This window comes from Delphinus delphis, chromosome 10 (assembly GCF_949987515.2).
Source record: "Delphinus delphis chromosome 10, mDelDel1.2, whole genome shotgun sequence".
NCBI lineage: Eukaryota > Metazoa > Chordata > Mammalia > Artiodactyla > Delphinidae > Delphinus > Delphinus delphis.
In genome coordinates this window covers 29,521,210-29,542,622 of record NC_082692.2, presented here as the reverse complement: position 1 = coordinate 29,542,622, position 21,413 = coordinate 29,521,210, and the positions used below count along the sequence as shown (strand labels likewise).

General features: G+C 41.7%; 2 protein-coding genes across 3 annotated transcripts in view; one reads left to right on the top strand and one right to left on the bottom strand.

The window, feature by feature from the left end:
• The first annotated feature begins 2,923 nt into the window (after positions 1–2,923).
• On the top strand, positions 2,924–15,208 carry TDRD6 (tudor domain containing 6). The gene is given in 5 exon segments (XM_060021259.1): positions 2,924–4,309; positions 4,311–9,000; positions 10,662–10,786; positions 12,048–12,137; positions 15,145–15,208. Coding segments are annotated over 5 exon segments (6,321 nt in total). The 3' UTR covers positions 15,175–15,208.
• Positions 15,209–18,276: 3,068 nt separating this feature from the next.
• The window catches only part of PLA2G7 (phospholipase A2 group VII), a 34,423-nt gene continuing 31,286 nt past the window's right edge, over positions 18,277–21,413 (bottom strand). For both annotated transcript variants that reach the window (XM_060021704.1, XM_060021705.1), the window contains 2 exons: positions 19,228–19,376; positions 18,277–18,790 (listed from right to left, as the gene is read on the bottom strand). In XM_060021704.1, coding sequence (XP_059877687.1) covers positions 18,648–18,790; positions 19,228–19,376 — 292 coding nt within the window. In that variant the 3' untranslated portion in view covers positions 18,277–18,647. The remainder of the gene's footprint in view (positions 18,791–19,227; positions 19,377–21,413) is intronic.

Genomic DNA, 21,413 nt, shown 5'->3' with positions numbered 1-21,413 from the left:
TATTGAACAGTAATCTTCTAAGTAAGCATCTTTAAACAGGGCTAATTAGTGGTTAGAAACTACAGAGTCTAAAGTGTACGTGTTTCTGCTTAGAGTTCTCCATATACAGATATGATAGCACAGAATAAATGATTCATATGTTTTGCCCAATTTCTCTGCATTTTTCCATAAAAAAATGCTGAAATAACTCACAATATAGTGTCCAAATATCTCTCAGAAACATTCTATCCCTCACCTTATCCTTTTCTCTTTTAACCCTTAAATATTTGTAAAAGGATCGGATTACTCCCTCTCACTTTTTCTGAGGCCAAGGCCCTCAAAGCCTAAGAGGAGGGAAGTTTTGTGCTTTCATGTTAGGAAATCATCATTAATTTATTAAGCTTCACTGAGGTTGTAAATAAAAGTCATATATAACAGTTGATACCACTTCTTCAGACTACTGGTGTCTTATTAAGGAATTTTTTTTTAATTAAAAAAAATTTTTTTCGCCGCACCACATGGCTTGTGGGATGTTAGTTCCCCAGCCAGGGATCAAACCTGGGCCCTCGGCAGTGAAAGTGCGGAGTCCTAACCACTGGACCGCCAGGGAATTCCCTAATTTAAAAAAATAGAAGATGGAAGTTTTTTTATTTTTTATGGAACTCAAGATATTTTGCTTAATAAAGTATGGGAAATATAGAGCAGGAGTTTAATCTTCACAGTGCCATGGTCCGATTTTTTAAAGATCCCTATCCAGCAGCAGAGCAAGACAGAGCAAAGTAAAGCTACCTATCCCAGTTGCAGCAGAGGCAGGACACTGGAAATATCTGGGAGGATGTGAGGAATGGCTCCGATCAGCCCATCAGCTACACGATACACCTTGACATTGAGGATTAGAGGCTCTGAGTTACAGAAAAAGGGTGGGGAGCAAGTTAAACAGGAAACAGAAGTCATTTGCTTAGATTGTTGTCTACAACGCTGTGGTCTCTGTAAGAGCTGCGTTATACAGCTTGAACTGAAATAGAAGATTAGTTGAAATCACGATTCCATGTTGGATCAAACAATCCCAAATGACAGTAAGACCATTTTATAATGAACTCCTTTCTTCCATCATCAAGGATATAGTGCCAGATTATCTACTTTTTTGTTGTTGCTAAACATTATTGTGTGCTAATCAAAAGTCCAGCACTCTGTGGGGCACTGAGAATACAAAAATAAATGAGAAGAGTTCCTGCTTTCAAGAAGTTCACACTCTGGCAGAACAGAGCAAAAGGAAACAATTGCAAGATGTGATAGATAATATAATAGAGGCATGTAAAAGGGGGGAATAATCAATTCTGCCTGGGAATAGTAAAGTCATGAGGAAGACACATCTGAGCTAGAACTTGCTAGATGTGTTTAAACCAAATGTTTATTTTTCTTCCATTATTATTGTAAAACATTAGAGAAAATTTGGAAAATTGAACTGAGTTTTCTAGGATGAGTTTATCAGGTAAAAGTCTAATATTTTAGAGAAATCAAAATCATTCTTTCATATATTCATTCAGCGAGTATTTATTGCCTCAGCCCCCTGCTCGATTCCAGGAATGCAACAAACAGTTCTTGCCACAAGGCGCTTTCAAGCTGGTGGGATGACAGAGTGATCAAAGACAACTGCCACACAATGTGAAACTGCATAGCAAGCACGGGAGGCTTTGGAAGCACCTGGCAACCTCTAATCTGGATAGACTGAAGACACTGAGATTTACACTGTCAGGCCAGGGTTATATTAAGCACTGTCTTGATTTCATCTATTATTAAATTTGATGACATTTCAGAATGTGAAAAAGTGAAGTGGAAAAGTATGAGAAACCCCGAGGACTGTGCCTAACTTCGCCAATGAACAAACATTTCAGCACAAATGTAGTAATTCTGGGAGTTACGCCTAGTTTGCCTGCACTTTTCCATTCCCCTTCCTGTTGACAAACAGAGTCTCCTAAGGGTTACCTTGGTAAGATTTAGGTGGGAAAAAGAACGACAGTCCAGCCAAGAGGCCCTCCGCCATAGCAGATGCAGCAAGCGTTGGAAGTCATGTTTCTTCCAAAACTCTTGACCTCCTTCTCTGAGCCCAGTTCTGTGCTAGCTCCGTGCGTAAATGAAGACTAAACGCCTGCAAAGTGGGCAAACGATACAGCAAAGAAACTCACACCGGGTAATCGTAGGGAAAGAAACATTTAACAGTCTTCATATACTCTCATACTTTAACTCTTATCACAACTGTATCCATCCAGGCGATCAAACAGGTTCCTAGAAGAGACGGTCAGCGACCTGCTTGAGGCCACAACGCTGAGAGCACACAGCCAACGCCCTGCCCCGGGGGCGCAAGCGCCACCGCGCGGCCCGCAGCGGGAGAGCGCCGGGCCTCCGAGAATTCCGGCCCAACACCCAGAACGTGCGGTGGGCGCCTCCGTTTCTCCTCCCCGGTTCTTCAATGGCTAGCACCGCGCCGGGCTCGCCGGGCTTCGTCGGTCTCAGCCGGGCGGCCGAAAAGGAGGTCCCTGCGTGGTCTGGGCCTCGCCGCCGCCCCAGGCCCGGCCGACTCCCTGCGTGCTCCAGAGTCGAAGGCGCTCTGAGAAGAGGCAGGTGGCGTCCGGATCCCGCCACGTCTCGGCCCTCGAGGCCCCTTCTGCGCCCCCCAGCACAGGTAAGCAGGTCCGCCCGCCGCCCGCGGCCAGAAGCCGGGCCACCTCGCGCTACAAATGCCTGCGCGGGGGCGCAACCGTGGGCGGTTGGTCGGGCCGCAGGGTCTTACCAGTCAGCGCGAGTCCGGGAGGCCCGGAGGCGGCGTTGCGGCGGGGTCGCCCGGCTTGGTGTCCTTCCCAGTCCGTGTGTCCTGCGAGCCCGAGTCTGCGGGGCTCTCCTTCCAGCGGCGCGGGGGCTTCGCGGGTCGGGCGGCGCGGCAGAGATGTGCTCGACGCCGGGGCTGCCGACGCCGGGGGCCTCGCTGGTGCTACGGGTGTCCTTCGTGGACGTGCAGCCTGCGGTGATCCCCGTGCAGCTCTGGGGGCTGGTGGGCGAAAGGCGGGACGAGTACGTGAGGCTGAGCCGGGAGATCCAGGAAGCGGCGGCGGCCGCGCACGGCCCATGGGCGCTGGGCGGCACCTCGGCCTCGCCGGGCGAGCTGTGCCTGGTGCAGGCAGGTCTGCTGTGGCACCGCGGCCGCGTAGTCAGCCGGCAGGCGCAGGAGAGCCGCGTCTTCCTGCTGGACGAGGGTCGCACCATCACAGTCGGCGCGGGCTCGCTGGCGCCTGGGCGCAGCGAGTTCTTCCACCTGCCGTCGGAGGTGCTGGGCTGCGTGCTGGCTGGCCTGGTGCCTGCGGGCGGCAGCGGCGGTGTGGGCGGGGCCGAGCCCCAGCACTGGGCTGCCAGCGCCGTGGACTTCCTTAGCAACCTGCAGGGCAAGGAGATGCACGGACGGGTCCTGGACGTGCTGCTGCTCCACCGTCTGGTCCTCCTGGAGGTGCCCGAGCTGAGCCAGCAGATGCAGGAGCTCGGCCTGGCCCGGCAGGTGCCCGACGGCCTTTTCCGCTCCCTGCTCAAGCGCTACCTCTCGGCCACCGCGGCTGTCCTGGGCCCCGGGGCCCCGGTCGTCCCGCGAATCCCGCCCAAGCAGGAGCAGGCTGGCCTGGATTACTTCTACCCCCAGCTGCAGCTGGGCGTGACGGAGCCCATGGTGGTCACCCAGGTGTGCCATCCCCACCGCATTCACTGCCGGCTCCGCAGCTTCTCGCAGGAGGTCCACCGCCTCTCCGAGAGCATGGCCCAGATATATAGGGGTTCCCCCGGGACAGGGGATGAGAACTATACCAGTGCCACCTGGGAGGAGAGGGAGGAGAGCCCAGACAAGCCGGGCTCTCCGTGCGCATCCTGCGGGTTGGATGGACATTGGTACAGAGCGCTCTTGCTTGAGACTTTCCGGCCCCAGCGCTGTGCCCAGGTACTTCATGTGGACTATGGAAGGAAGGAGTTAGTGAGTTGTAATAGCCTTCGCTACTTGCTGCCCGAATATTTTCGAATACCCGTGGTGACATACCCTTGCGCTTTGTACGGACTCTGGGATGGTGGCAGAGGCTGGTCTCGGTCACAGGTCGGTGACCTGAAGGCACTGTTTCTGGGCCAGGCAGTGAACGCAAAGATTGAATTTTACTCTTCCTTTGAGCATGTGTATTACGTCACCCTGTATGGAGAAGATGGGATTAATCTTAACTGTGTGTTCGGAGTACAGTCCTGTTGCTTGGCTGACCGATTGCTTCAGAGCCAGGGAATAGAGGAGGAGGAGGAGGGGGGGCGGGGAGGAGGAACCAGAAACAGCTTTTCAGTCTCAGTCTCCTGCTGAAGAAGTGGATGAAGAGATTTCACTCCCAGCCTTGAGATCTATCAGGTTAAAGATGAACGCCTTCTATGATGCCCAGGTGGAGTTTGTGAAAAATCCTTCTGAGTTTTGGATTAGGTTGAGGAAACACAATGGCACCTTCAGCAAATTAATGAGGAGAATGTGCAGTTTCTATGCCTCTGCCAGTAAGCTGGATGGTGTTATTTTGAAACCTGAAGCCGATGACCTTTGCTGTGTGAAATGGAAAGAAAGTGGCTATTATCGGGCTATGGTCACTCGATTAGACGACAAGAGTGTGGATGTATTCTTCGTTGACCGGGGCAATTCAGAAAATATGGACCGGTATGATGTGAGAATGCTGCTCCCTCAGTTTAGGCGGCTACCAATACTGGCCCTGAGGTGCACCCTGGCCGATATTTGGCCTTTGGGAAAAAATTGGAGCCAGGAGGCAATTTCCTTTTTTAAAAAGACTGTGCTGCACAAAGAATTAGTTATCCATGTCCTTGATAAGCAGGATAGTCAGTATGTTATTGAGATTCTCGATGAATCAAGAACAGGGGAAGAAAACATTAGTAAGGTAATTGCTCAGGCCGGATTTGCCAAGTATCAGGAATTTGAAACAAAGGAAAATATTTGCAAAAGTGCCCACTCTCCAGGGCATGTTTCAAACCATTTTACTGCAGACAATAACAAAATATCTTCTGCCAAGAAGGAAGTAGAACACAAAGTCAAGAGAGAGGGTGAAACTACAGCTGTTCCAGAAACTGTGAATGACACAACAGTTGTGACAAACGTTTCAACTGGACTAGTTGTACAGGACAAAGAGAAAAGAGTGTCTGTTTATTCTCCTCTTGTACAGAATTTCTTGGACATTAAGCCAGGCTCTTCTTGTAAAGAGGAGCTAGAAGTTGGAAGTACAGTAGAAGTCAAAGTGTCTCATGTTGAAAACCCTGGCTATTTCTGGTGCCAGCTGACCAGGAACATAGAAGGATTTAAAGCGCTAATGTGTAGTATTCAGGACCATTGCAAGAATACAGCTACTCCCTACCAGGGAACCACCCCTGCTTGTTTGGCAAAACGAACAGCAAATGGAAAATGGTCCAGAGCTCTGATTACTGGGGCACAATCTTCAGAGCATGTCAACGTCATATTTGTAGATTATGGAGACAAAGAAACGGTATCTGTGAAGAATATTTATTCAATTAGTGAAGAGTTTCTCAAGGTTAAGGTTCAAGCGTTTAGGTGCAGCCTTTATAATTTAATTCAACCAACGGGTCACAATCCTTTTGTTTGGGATGAAAAGGCAATCCAGGCTTTTAGTGAATTTGTGCACAAGGCGTGGGAAGACAATGTAGAATTAAAATGCACAATATTTGCTTTGGCTTCCATTCACGTTGAAGAACTGTTTAATGTTGTGGATTTGCTAACACCTTTCCAGAGTGCATGCCATTTTTTGGTGGAACAGAGACTTGCAAGACCAGTAAAACTTCAGAAGCCTCTGGTGTCCTCTGTTCAGCTCCATTCTTACTACTATTCTACACATGGTATGAAAATTGGAAGTGAAGAATCCGTGTATATAACACATGTCGATGACCCTTGGACATTTTATTGCCAGCTGGGAAGAAATGCAAATATTTTAGAACAGTTGTCATATCATATTACACAATTAAGTAAAGTTTTGCTGCATTTAAAAACATCTCCCTTGGTCCCCAGCACATTGTGCCTTGCCAGGTATACTGACGGAAACTGGTATAGGGGGATAATCATAGAAAAAGAACCAAATAAAGTCTTTTTTGTTGATTTTGGGAATAGTTATGTGGTAACAAATGATGATCTGCTTCCAATACCTAGCGATGCATATGACATCTTACTTTTGCCCATGCAAGCCATTAAATGTTCATTATCTGATATTCCTGATCATATACCAGAAGAAGTTACAACGCGGTTTCAGGAGACTATTTCAGAGAAGTCATTGAAGGCTTTGGTTGTAGCAAAAGATCCAGATGGAAGACTGATTATAGAACTATATGACAACAGCATTCAAATTAATGCTAATATTAATGAGAAGTTAGGACTCCTGGGTTCCAAAGGCGGGACAAGAAAAAAAGAAGGTGAATCACTCCTCTCTACACCTGAAACTCCTGAAGCAAAAAAGGAAGCTGTGAAGTTGTCACCTACACAGTATTTAAGTAAATCAATAGAGAACAAATCAGACAGTTTGGTGATCTTAGGAGAATCGTACAAACCTCAGATCAGCTCAGCATGTAAGGAAATCAAATTTTCGTGCAGTTCAATGAAGACAAACTTAGTCACTCAGTATCCGGACTCTGTGGCAAATAAAAATAATCAAGTGTCTCCATTACCAGTAGAAAAGAAATTAGTAAGTTCGGCTGAGCCCCCTTTGAAAGCCACAAAACTAGAAGCCACTCTTCCAGAGAGAAAAATAGGAGATTCACGTAACAAAGGTTTGCCTCTAAAATTTTCTGAGTTCCCTCAGAAGACTATAATGCCTGGCTTTAAAACAACTGTGTATGTTTCTCATATAAATGACCTTTCAGACTTTTATGTTCAACTAACAGAAGATGAGGCTGAAATTGATCGTCTTTCAGAGAGGTTAAACACTGTTAGAACAAGGCCTGAATATTATGCAGGTCCACCTTTGCAAAGAGGAGATATAATATGTGCTGTTTTCCCAGAAGACAATTTATGGTATCGTGCTGTGGTCAAGGAACATCAACCCAATGACCTTCTCTCTGTGCAGTTTATAGATTATGGCAATGTTTCTGTGGTTCACACCAACACAGTAGGCAAACTTGACCTTGTTAATGCACTATCACCCAGACTGTGCATTCACTGTTCCTTAAGGGGACTTGGGGCTCCTAAGATTTTAAACCATAAGGAAATGATGAATTACTTTTCCCGAAGGACAGAGGAGGCGCCACTAAGATGCGAATTTGTTCAATTTCAAGACAAATGGGAAGTTATTCTTGCTGATGAACATGGGATCATAGCAGAAGATATGATGAGCAGATATGCTTTCAGTGAAAAATCTCAAATAGGACTTTCTACCCAAATAGTTAAAGGTGCCTGTTCAAAGTCTGTCAACAGAACAGGTGTAGACACTTCTGTATTTCTTAACTGGTATAATCCAAAGATGAAGATGATACAAGCTTATGCCACGGTGATCGATGGACCTGAATATTTTTGGTGTCAGTTTGCGGACACAGAGAAACTTCAGTATTTAGAAGTGGAAGTACAAACTGCTGGAGAGCAGGTGACAGCTTGGAGAAGCTGCATCCCCTGTCCTCATATCGGAGATCCTTGCATAGTGAGATACAGAGAAGACGGACATTATTACAGGGCACTTGTCACCAATATTTGTGAAGATTCTCTTGTGTCCGTCAGGCTTGTGGACTTTGGAAACGTTGAAGACTGTGTGGACCCCAAAGCCCTCTGGAACATCCCTTCTGAACTGTTGGCAGTTCCCATGCAAGCCTTCCCATGTTGCCTCTCAGGATTTAATATTTCAGAAGGTGCATGCCCTCAAGAGGGAAATGACTACTTTTATGAAATAGTAACAGAAGATATGTTGGAGATAACAATATTAGAAATCAAAAGGGATGTTTGTGATATCCTTTTAGCCATCGTTGACTTGAAAAGCAAAGGCGAAAGTATTAGTGAGAAAATGAAGAAATATTCTAAGATCGGTGTGAGTGACAGTGACCTGCCCTATGAAAACAATGGCGTAGACATAAAGGGAGCTCTTGGGTCCCCCAATCCAGATGTTGGACTTCAGAAACCAAGTAGCAAAGCTGGACAAGAGAAAGCGCTCTGTGTCCAATCACAGACAGGTAAGCTCTTGGAAAGAATTGACAAAGACTTAAACATCATTGAAACCAAACCAGGTAAATTCTTTGTCCCCAAAACTGATAACATTTTTGAAACTTTTGAAAACCCAGGCAAAGATGAAAGTGGCACTGAGATGCTGGAAGGTAAAGTCGAGTGCCATCTGGGTGACAAAGCAAAGTTTGATGATAAGTACCTAATTACAGGATTTAGCGCATTGTTACCACATGCCACCGAAACAAAGGAGGCCCTGGAACTGAATTCCCTTGAGGTAGAGCTTTCTCCTGATGATGAGTCCAAAGAATTCCTGGAGCTGGAATTCATTGAATTGCAGCATTCCTTAGTTGCAGAGGAGGGGAAAGAAGAGCTGGGCCAGGTGCCTCTGTCTGTGCCTCTTCCCCAAGGCTGTGACCCAGCGGCCAACCTGCCACCATTGGCAGGGCTACTGCCCCTCAACTGTGAAGCCGAGAAACAGCCTGAACTAGAATTACCTACAGCCCAGCTGTGTCTAGAGGACAAAATAAACCCATTGTCTTTAAGAGTTAGTCGGAAAGCCCAAGAATCCCTGTGTGCTGAGGACGCAAGAAGGTCCAGTTGTGCGGAATACTTTGATGAGGAGCATAGGCTGTGCCAGCAGGGAAAGACCTGCTATGCCAAGATGCAGATTGAAATGAGTATCTATAAAGAAGAACTTGCAGAACATACATCTCTGTTTAGAGATGCCGTGTCATCGTTGAACTCTGTGTTTTCTGAAGAAGAACCCGGAGGGAAACACAATCACGCTTTACCCGATCATGTCTCGGGTATGTGCATTTTTTTGTTGTTGTTGTTGTTGTTTCCCATTCGCTTTTACTTAACTAAGTGAAAAGTACTTATTTGTTTTAAAGAAAAGAGAATAATTCTTATTAGAATTTTTAAAATATTAATTTGGGGGAGGGAAGATTAAAACCTGAGAAGAGAATCAGATTTGGATTTTACGAAGGGTATTTTAAACGTGGGTAATTAAGTAGTAAAATCAACGTAAAATAATTCTTTATATGCTGGGTGAAATGCTGAATTATTAATTTTGCTTTTAAAAATAGAATGCTTCAAGTCAGTGTCTCCAAAAAGTAATCACATTTAAAATATAAACAAATCATCTCTAAAATCAAGAGGTTATGTTTTTTGGTAAGTTTTGAAAAATATAGTGTTCCTTTGCCAAGCATAATAATGTAGGCATGAATTTACAGTAGGGATCATTTCAGCACAGTTTTTTTCTTTTGCGGTACGCGGGCCTCTCACTGTTGTGGCCTCTCCCGTTGCGGAGCACAGGCTCAGGACGCGCAGGCCCAGCGGCCATGGCTCACGGGCCTAGCCGCTCCGCGGCATGTGGGATCTTCCCGGACCGGGGCACGAAGCCGTGTCCCCTGCATCGGCAGGCGGACTCTCAACCACTGCGCCACCAGGGAAGCCCCAGTACAGTTTTAAGAATTAACTGTTTTGCTTCATCATATACCTTGCCATTCGTTTAGAAGCCCTTAAAAAAACGGAGTTAGGGAGCCTGTATTAATCAAGCAAGTTTACAGCCATGAGTAAATATTGGAGAACATTTATTGTCACTAACTTTTTTATAAATTATTTTTGCTGCTATTTTCTTGGCTACTTAACGAGACTTGAAAGTTACACAAAATAGCTATCTTTTAGGTTTTTTAAAAAAATAATCAATGTTAGACTTTTTAAGTGTCAATTTTGATATTATTAAATTTGAGCCATTGTACAAAATAGAGAAAACAATAGACTAAGGAGAATGAAAATCATCATAATCCCAGCACCAAGAAATGGCCACTGTGAATGCTTTGATGGTGTATATACTTCCTGACGTTTCTCACCCTTTCTGTGTGTGTCTACTCACATACAGTTTAAAAAACTAACTAGAGGTCATACTGTCATACAGTGTTGAATCCTGCGTTTTAATCCCTTAAATATGCTTTCAAAAATATTTTAGTTCTGTAGTATGCCATCCTGTGGATGTACAGTAATTTATTTAAATACCAGCCTGGATTTTTAGTCCTCATTGTCATATTTTAATAATAAGTAACAGCTTTGTGATAAAAGTGTCTGCTCACTTGTATGTACCATGCTGCTTTGCTGTAGAAATGGCTGTTGTAACCACAGACCACATTCCATGTGGCTATAATAGCCAGCTTTAAGTAGTAACTCTCAACGTTAGAAATCAGATTCACATCCTTAAAAAAACAGCGCATCATGGTCGTGTTTTTTGAGGAGAACGGTAAGGAATTATACGGGGAAGGGCCACTGGAAGAAGTTAAAAATAAAATCGAGGGAGGGAGACTTAGAACATGTCGTCCCGTATGTGATATTGATGATATGAGAATAGTAAATGCATGTTGGGGGAATGCTTTGCTTGCATATCTTTAAGGAATTAAGAGGTATGCATTGAGTCTTGCTCTATTCAATTTGGCAGCTCAACCAGAGAACACCTACACTCTGAAAGGATTTACCGTGGGATCCAAATGTGTTGTGTGGTCAAGTCTAAGAAACACGTGGTCTAAATGTGAGATTTTGGAATTAGCTGAAGAAGGCACAAGGGTATGTAAAACTGAAGTAATTTGTCTCAAAATGTACTTGCAGATTGTTAAGGAAATTTTACCAAACTTTATCAGACTAGAAAATCCAATTGAGTAGATTATTTACCTGCTCATTCCCCGTGATAATTTGATGCAGTGCAAGAATCATTTAAAAAGTTCCTATGTAAGCATCCAGGGCTCTTTCATCTCCCTTACTCCCGAAATCCTATCTGTCAGTCACTGAGTTCTGCACTTTCCACTTCTTATCTCTTCGTTAAAACTTTTTATACCTAATGCCACTGTCTTGATTAAGTCTCTCATTTCACAGCTAGATGCCTCTAATAACCTTCTACTGGTTTACTTCTAGTCTTTATTCAGTTGATTCTCCACACTGCCAGTGTGAAGTTTGTCAAATGCAAATCTGACTCCATCATTCGCTTGTGGAAAACCTCTTGGAAACCTCCAGTAGATTGTGTGTTTCCTGTGGTCTGAAAACCACCTTAATCAGAATCACCTGGCACATTTCTTAAATGTATTGATAGATTTCTGGACCTTGCCCTGGCTGGCTGATTGAGGATTTCCAGGGGAAGGACCAGTAACGTGTACTCTTGCACCATGAAAATTTGAGACCCTCAAGTCTGGAAAAGTCATTAACATGCCACAGAAGGTTCTCTGGGGTTGAGCATCCAGCCTTAGGTCTTACTCCTTTGGGTTTTGTATCTTATATTAGATGAACACCATACTGCTTGATTTCTCTTATTATACTCTTGTGTTTGGCTTCTTTGATATAGTTAATAATGCAGTCCTATTTGCCTGTATTCTGTCCCCTTCCCAAACTGGATAATTTCCACTTATCTTTAAAAGATTAGCCATTGCCTCTTCCAGGAAGCATTCACTAGCATTATTTTCTAAATCTCTCCATCTCTTCACTCCTCTCTGTCCCCCGCCAACAAAAGCTTTATACCTGTGTTGTATTCCTATACCTCCTATGGCAGGAGTCTGTACTTCCTACACTGTATTGTAACTGTCTGCTTAGTGGTCTGTTCCTCCACCAAATTTTGAACTTCTTGAGATCTAAATTTTATGCCTTTGATCTCTAGGCACAGATACTCAATGTACGTTTTTTGAACTGAAGTACCATTGAGTTGAAATGTAATATTGATGTTTAATAAAATCATTTAATTACCTTTTCAAGTATTTCCTTTTAAAAATGGTTGCTGTGGTACATACATCAGTCACAGCTTTTGGAATGACTGGTTTTTACTATTTTTTTTCTCCTGTAGGTTTTGAACCTTTCAAATGGTATGGAAGAGGTAGTGAACCCTGAGAATGTCTGGAATGGTATACCCAAATTGGATAAGAGTCCATATGAGGTATGGGTTTATGTAAATAGTAATTAATGAGAGTGTTCTCTTTCATTTTGAAAGGTGACTGGAACTATTTCCAAAGCCCTTGTGTTTAGGAATAATAGAGGAAAAAATACTACTATTGTAATAATAACAGTGGAAAATAGCAATAATGCAATGTTTCTAGATTTTATGCCCAGTATCTCTTATTAATGTTTTACTCATTGATTTTCATTTTGGAATTTAAAAAAAGGAAAATTGTTTGGCATTTGTGACCTTTATGAAATACGTTTGATGCAGAAAATCTGGGAATATGGCAAAGTTAAAAAGAGGAAGTATCAATCACCTGTAATACATCTTTCCAAAGGCAAACGGACTGATCAGTTTGGTTTTCTTTAATAATCTTTCTGTTTATATGGAATATAAATATATCATCTACATATTTTGAACATGGTTGATTTCATTGTAATTCAGTTTTATATTCTGTGTTCTTCATTTAAGATTATACGGTAGGCAATCTCCCATGCTGTTATGATATATCTAGACATTTGTGTTTATCCTGTTTGCAGTTTGTTGAACTTCTTGCTACAAAATCTGTATCTGGTAGTTCCAGTATCTCGTCATGGCAGGGTTTTCATCTACTGATTGTCTTAAGAAATGATTAGCCTTTCCTCGTTCGTTGTATGTTGAGTAATTTTGGATTATATTCTGAATGTTTTGAATATGATGTTGTAAGACTTTGGAGGCTGTTAAAATCTTCTGGAAAATGTTAAAGTTTTTGTTTTAGCAGGTGGTCAACCTGATTAGGTTCATACCACAAGTTCTCTCTCTCTCTCTCTCTGTGTTTGGTGGTTCCAGTGTCAGTTTAGTCTTCAACGTCTTTGCTCTAATGTTTGGGTCTGCCCAGGGCATAAGCCACAGAGGGGTTAGTCTAGAACTTGGACAGAGGTTTATACAGTCACTCAGGGGTTAAAGACTTAGCTATGCTTTTCTTTTCTTGATTCTGTTCTGCATTTGCATCATTCGGAATGACCTTAGGTTCACATATAATATTAGGGGTTCAAATTTTCCAATTCCTTTCCTCTCTGAGATTTCCTCCATACTTTGAGGCTCCAAGGGTCCTCTCTTATTCAGCCCCCAGGGGCCCCGTTTCCTGGTCCTCTGGCCAGAAAGCATGCTTCTCCCAGTGTTTCCCCGCGTGCTGACCAGGCAGCTCTGTTTGACAGGCCTGCCTCTGGTGTGAAGCAGATAGAGAAAAGAGAGAGAAAACCCCCACACCCCACCCCCTGCCTCTCGACTCTTCAGATAACAAAGGGCTGTTTTCCTCAATCCACTGGCCAGCGTCTTCTCTCAGATTTGTAGGTGCCTGCACTGTGACTGCTGTGCAGAAAAAGTAAAACAGTGAAGGGGTTTCCCCCCCAACGCCCCACCCTTTAGTATTCGGGGCCTCTTTCCTCACTCCACTGGCTAGAAAGAGGGGATTTCGCTCAGTTTTGCTGCCCACCCCAGCCTGGCAGCTGTGATTTGGCGTGAAACTCACCCGTTTTGGGTCGTTATTCAAGTTTTTACTACAGTCCTTCTATATTTCTGATCCCATTTACTTTTCAGAAGCCTCAGGTAGTTGCTTTTTGTATTCTTTCCAGAATTTTCCATGGTAATCAGTGTAAGTCAGCTTACTCCATCTTGGCTGCAACCAGAAGGCCATAGCTGCATAATATTACATGACATTACTAGACAATGATTCATTAAACCATTTCTCCTCTTGTTGGACATATAGTGAATTTGTTCACTATAAAAAAATTATTGACCTTCTTCACCTCTTGAAAGCTGAAAATTGGAAAAGGACACTTTAGTCCTTGCATGGAATGCTACAGTGGAGATATTCCAGATAAATGGGTATTTGAAGAATAGAAAATATACTTGACGTTATTCTTCATTATAAAATCAAATTGGCATAGTCTTAATAGGATTACTTTTTGTTGTTCACCATTTTTCTGGTGTATCTATGGTCCCCTTTCTGATTTTAATTATTTTGTATTTACAATAAAGAAGTGGTAGTAATCCAAAGGTTTCTTTTGTTAGGCTGTATTCCAGATAGTGGGAAAAGATCTTTACTGCCTATCATTGGATGATACTGTGGTCAAAGGTAACTTGTGTTTTTAAAACAAAATACTTTTACCAACCAGAATGGCCAAGTCTTTAAGGTACGATTACCCTGAATCTCTCAAGTAAAAATGGTTCATCCATTTCCATGGATGTTAGCAGTAGGAAAATAAAAACCACTTCAGCTAAAAATGGTGAAAAGTAAACAAGAAGATTTCTTGAAATACAGGGAATTTGTTGATTGAATTAATCTTGAAGGTGTATGATAAATTCATATTTTAAAGGAGTTTTTCAGTGTTAGCTCAGATGTTCAAATGATCTTTGTTAAATAATCTCTTGGAATTTCTTTTGAGATTTTTAGTGTATGTGATGATTCTGTTTTTTGGATGTTCCTGGTTATTGCATGATCTTGTTTGTAAGTAGCACACTGAGGCACATGGAGAATGAAATCAGCTTTTGGTGACTTTAGTATTATGTGAAATATACGCACTAATGAAAGAGAACAAAGAACTAATTGGTTATCAGCCTTGCCAAATATCATCCTAGAGAAATATAAAATATACCAATTTCATAACCTTTTTCGAGAAGTTTTACATGATAATAGGTGCAATGTGAGAACCAAAATATTTTTAAAAATCACGTCAGTCGGAATAATTCCCTGTAGTAATTAGAATGCTCATCTCTTCCCTCTCCCCATTTTTAGAGGACATTAATTTTGTCACAGTAGCACCCATGTAAAGAATTTTCTTGGGACTTCCCTGGCGGTCCAGGGGTTAGGACACGGCGCTTCCACTGCAGGGGGCACAGGTTCGATCCTGCTCTGGGGACCTAAGGTCCTGCATGCTGCAGCATGGCCCCCCGCCACACACACACACAAAATTTCTTAGTTTTATGTTTTTCTCAACTTGAGGTTTTTCTCTTCTTGTTTCAGAAAAGAGGTCTGGAGATGATAGAGATTTAACTGCGTCCATAAACGCGGCCAGTCAGTCAGAAGCTGCTCTTAAACAAGTGCTACCTCGCCCAGACCAACAGAATATTTCAGAAAATTGAGGGCACGTAATCAGAAGAAGTTGTTGTTTCCAAAAAGCTTGATATGTGTCAAAAACAAAACAGATCTCAGGCTGCCTGTGTGGTGTATTCATAGCGCTATTTCTGCATATACGGAGCTGGGATCTTTCCTCTCCCTTTAAATGTGTTATCTTTCTAATAGCTCACACTGCAAAAAAAAACTATTTGGGTTTCTTCTGAATATAGTGTTTAAAATAGAAAATTATAGGTTTATGACAAGCATATTATATGATGCGACTTGAGAGGATGGCTTTGTTAGCAGTAAGTCCTTCAAAATTTTTGTTTTCTTTCTGAAGCTTTGCCTTTCTGTCTAGTTTTGACTAATATTCTGTTTGAATTTAGAAGTATACTAATATGACACAAGATTTGAATAACGTTTGTCCTTAAAAGTATAGTGGTGTCATTTCATTAAAAAGGAAATATCTGTGGTTCTGGAATATCTGTAGTCGTGGAATGAACCACCTTTCTACAATTGGGGGAAACATAGTAATATTATAAATAATAAATAAAAACAATATAATACTTTATATTATAAATAATATATTAATATAACAATAAATATATTAAAAATAAAATATATAATATATTATATATAAATATATAATATATATTATAAAATATATTTTAAAAAATATATTATATATATTAATATATATTATATATTATATATAATAAAATAATAATATAAATAATATAATATTTATAATATTTATAAAAATATAAATAAAAATGTTAGCTTTTATGTGTTAATCACTCAGTTGGTACTTTAAATGCATTTTCTCATTTAATCCTTGATTCTGAGGTGCATATTAATGTTATCCATATTTTATAGGTGAGACAATTGAAGCTTTTTAGAGAAGATAAATAATTTGCCTAATGTCAAAGAGCTAACAAATCTTGGAGGCTTGATCATACCTAGACCCATCTAACTTCAAAGCCCATGCTTTTGAAACCTGGTTTTGCATAAGGGGTCGTATGCAAAGTATAGGTCCTAGCTTTAGGAAACAGATCTTAGCTATATGCTGCTTACTAGATATGTGACCTGGGTAGGTTATTATAACATTGTTGAGTCTTGACCTTCCTCATCTGTAAAATGGGGTTAATAAAACCTTTCTTGCAGTGGTTTTAAGATTAGAAATAATTTATGTAAAGTGCCAGAAAAGGAGTAGGCATTTGATAAATATTTCCTTCTTTCCCCCAAAAGATACTCAGTATGCACTATGGTAGGTTGTATTTTTATTTTTTATTTTTTTAATTTTGCTGTACACGGGTCTCTCACTGTTGTGGCCTCTCCCGTTGCGGAGCACAGGCTCCGGACGCGCAGGCTCAGCGGCCATGGCTCACGGGCCCAGCCGCTCCGCGGCATGTGGGATCTTCCCGGACCGGGGCACGAAGCCGTGTCCCCTGCATCGGCAGGCGGACTCTCAACCACTGCGCCACCAGGGAAGCCCGGTAGGTTGTATTTCTTAAACTTTAACTCACTGGATCCTTTCAGCAGTTATTTTCTCCTTTCAGTATCAGCATGTGCCACCAACAAAGGATTTTAAAGAGGTGCTAGTGAATGGGACATCAGTACAATTGGAATGGTTATCCATTTCTAAAATGAGTAAGGAGGTTTGCTACATGTGAATGGGGGAAAAGATGTATGTATATGAAACATTATGAGACCCTGAAGCCTGATGGGAATAGTGAGAATTAAGAACCTTAAAAGTTGGGTATAACTTCAATAAGTAAAAAGAAGAGTGTTCTGCATGAAACGTAATTGAGGTAGATGAGTATATTCCTTGTTCCTGGGATAATGATTAGACACATTTGGCTCATTCATGTAGGAGATATAGTTGTGAGTTAATTACTGGGAGAAAGGGTCAGAGAAGATGCATTAGGGTCGGATTATGGAAAGCCATCAGTTTCATGCTAAGCAGTTTAACTCTCTATTTAAAAATGTTTAATCTGAACAGTTAGAGGAGAAATCATATTTCTCAAAATGGGTGTTTTTGCACATTAAAACATTAAGATAGGCCTGAGTGCCAAATCAGAAAACACAGTTACTTATTAACTGGGCAAAAGGAATAGGGATAGAGTAGTTAACCAGGCTTGCTTACCAAGTACTGATTATCCTTGTTCACACAGGCTATAATTAAACTTAATTATGGAGAATTCATAGGAACAAGACCATTCTTAGACAAAAATATACTTAACTGATGAGTGGCAGAAATGTTTATACCCCTTGGGAAACAAAACACATTTTCCGTGACTCCCAGAAACATTAGTGCACAAATCTTTCAGCTACCTTTTTTTTTTTTTTTTTTTTTTTTTTTTCCCGGTACGCGGGCCTCTCACTGTTGTGGCCTCTCCCGTTGCGGAGCACAGGCTCCGGACGCGCAGGCTCAGCGGCCATGGCTCACGGGCCTAGCTGCTCCGCGGCATGTGGGATCTTCCCGGACCTGGGCACGAACCCGTGTCCCCTGCATCGGCAGGCGGACTCTCAACCACTGCGCCACCAGGGAAGCCCTCAGCTATCTTTTTACCTCCATTTATTGTGCTTTTCCCCTCCCACTACTACAGATAAAATTTAAAAATTCATTAAATATCAATAAAACTAGTGGAAAATGAAGCAGTTAAAATTATGTCCTTTCTTATCTGTCGCAGCCTTCGGGTGAATCAGTGATTTAATGTGTGATGGCTGGAATCGTGGGCCTGTCTTATGCACCTTTCTTTAGTAAATAGAGTGCCTCAGAGGTAAACCATTAAAGTAAATGCAAACAGATTACCAACTTGCTTTAATCTGCTGCCTTTGCTTTGTCACCAATATTCTTACCCCCATCCATTCCCCGTTTAGTCATTATGTTGAAATTGTGCAGTCGCACCCATCCCACAGTAAAGCAATGGCTTTATTATCCGCTTGGCCTGATTTCTCTTACCATGACCCAAGGTCAAAGAAGCGCTACCAAGTCCCACGCAGAAGACCATGTTGCTAAAACTCAATTCTACTGCTTATAATAGAAAAAAAAGAGGCAAGAAAATCTGTTTTTATTATGTTTTTAGGGACTGTTAGGTCATTGTAACACATTTTCAATGGCATGATGCCTGTTTTAATATACTTGTCCATTAAAGAAATGTAAAATCAGTTTTTTATTGTGACACCGAGAAAGGAACACTTTAGTAAAACTAAAATTTAGGCTGGTATGATTTTTATATGTAGCAGTATTTCTTTACATTTAAAGGAAAAAAATCTTAATCCAAGCTTCAATCACTATTGTGGTACAGCCTACATTTTCAAATGTGAGTTATTTGAGAAAATACATTAAAATCATACACACACACACTTTTAGACAGTTTTTAAACAAGACTTTTTAAAAAGCTCTTTTAATCTGAATTTGGCTTCTCTATTCCTGTAGAGTTCTGCAGGGTGGCGTGGTGGTTGGTTGTGTCAATGTTGGTTCCTGGAATAAGATTGTCATCTTCCCCTTCAATTAAAGAATCCCACTGATCAAAATCTTTCTGAAGTCCTGTAAAATACAAATGTCACTAAACATATTCAACTTTGGAAAGTGTTAAACAGTTCAGTGCCTCTAGGTGGCACCCTAGCCTCACAGACGACCCACATTGCGTCACCATTATGGAGGCAAGGTGCTCTGTGTGAGCTCTGTGTGGCTGCAACATCAGAACGAGAGATGGAATTGAGGCACTATGCTGTCCGAATCCTCTGCATGGAAATCCGCCCCAGCCTTCACAGAAAGACTATTAGCTCTAACAGGTAGGCTTGCTGCCTATGACGCGTAGTATGCAAAGCAGCAAAATTAAATTGTTTTCAAATGGACTGACTGCAGTGTTCCATCGTAAACCAACTGGGAACAGTCAAAATGGGACTCATGCACAGTTAAGATAAACAGTTTTTTCCTGAGAATCATCTGGTTTATGTCAGGAAAGAAGATCCCTTTCTTACCTAAATGCTTTTGCAAGAATGCTAACGAAGCTTTGTTGCTAAGACTCATGGCTACGTTTGAATCTATTTCTCCTTGCAGTGTGAATATGTAGCCAATTATTTTGCCAGTTGCAAACGTGAAGTCAACAAAATTCTGATGGACTGAACCCCTGAAAGAGAAAGGAGACATTTACAAATCACTTTGTTGGACAAAATTATTTCTGTAGTTACCGTGCAGGAAAGATGCTGGCCTGGTTGGCCTATTTACGAAAACCAAGGAAACAAAATTTGTAGATTTGATCTCCTTAGATGTACTTGAGGGTCACAAAGATGTTCATTTAGGGGTGCTAGAGTATATATTCTTCCTCCCGTCTAGATCAATAAGGCAAAGATTGCTGTCTTGCTTGGCATCTTGGTTTTAGAAGAGATGATTCCAGCTTTGTAGAGGACATGATTACTTTCAATTTGAGTAGGTGGAATGCTTTATATGTTGAGGGTCCCTGAACTCAGAGCCAGAATCCTGCCCCCTTACCACCACACTTAACTGGATACCTATTTGCTGTTGGGCAAAAACACTTTGCATTTAAGCCTTGGATTAAGTAGGTTAAAAAATAGACAAACAAAATTTTGCCTTGTATTATTTAAACTGTAAGCACCTCATAAATATCCCTTATTGATGGACTTGAAATCCACCAACAGCCTAACATCAAATAGAATGGCCTTTTTTTTTAACATCTTTATTGGAGTATAATTGCTTTACAATGGTGTGTTAGTTTCTGCTTTATAACAAAGTGAATCAGTTATATATATACATATGTTCCCATATCTCTTCCCTCTTGCATCTCCCTCCCTCCCACCCTCCCTATCCCACCCCTCTAGGCGGTCACAAAGCACCGAGCTGATCACCCTGTGCTATGCGGCTGCTTCCCACTAGCTATCTATTTTACATTTGGTAGTGTATATATGTCCATGCCACTCTCTCACTTCGTCCCAGCTTACCCTTCCACCTCCCCATATCCTCAAGTCCATTCTCTAGTAGGTCTGCATATTTAATTCCCGTCTTGCCCCTAGGTTCTTCATGATCTTTTTTTTTTTTCTTAGATTCCATATATGTGTGTTAGCATACGGTATTTGTCTTTCTCTTTCTGACTTACTTCACTCTGTATGACATACTTTAGGTCCATCCACCTCACTATAAATAACTCAATTTCGTTTCTTTTTAAGACTGAGTAATATTCCATTGTATATATATATGTGCCACATCTTCTTTATCCATTCATCTGTTGATGGGCACTTAGGTGGCTTCCATGTCCTGGCTATTGTAAACAGAGCTGCAATGGACATTGTGGTACATGACTCTTTTTGAATTATGGTTTTCTCAGGGTATATGCCCAGTAGTGGGATTGCTGGGTCGTATGGTAGTTCTATTTGTAGTTTTTTAAGGAACATCCATACTGTTCTCCATAGTGACTGTATCAATTTACATTCCCATCAACAGTGCAAAAGGGTTCCCTTTTCTCCACACTCTCTCCAGCATTTATTGTTTGTAGATTTTTTGATGATGGCCATTCTGACAGGTGTGAGATGATATCTCATTGTAGTTTTGATTTGCATTTCTCTAATGACTAATGATGTTGAGCATTCTTTCCTGTGTTTGCTGGCAATCTGTATATCTTCTTTGGAGAAATGTCTATTTAGGTCTGCTGCCCATTTTTGAATTGGGTTGATTGTTTTTTTGATACTGAGCTGCATGAGCTGCTTGTAAATTTTGGAGATTAATCCTCTGTCAGTTGCTTCATTTGCAAATATTTTCTCCCATTCTGAGGGTTGTCTTTTCGTCTGGTTTATGGTTCCCTTTGCTGTGCAAAAGCTTTTAAGTTTCATTAGGTCCCATTTGTTTATTTTTGTTTTTATTTCCATTTCTCTAGGAGGTGGGTCAAAAAGGATCTTGCTGTGATTTATGTCATGGAGTGTTCTGCCTATGTTTTCCTCTCAGAGTTTAATACTGTGTGGCTTTACATTTAGGTCTTTAATCCATTTTGAGTTCTTGCCTCCTTTATCAAAGATAAGGTGACCATATGTGTGTGGGTTTATCTCTGGGCTTTCTATCCTGTTCCGTTGATCTATATTTCTGTTTGTGTGCCAGTACCATACTGTCTTGATTACTGTAGATTTGTAGTATAGTCTGAAGTCAGGAAGCCTGATTC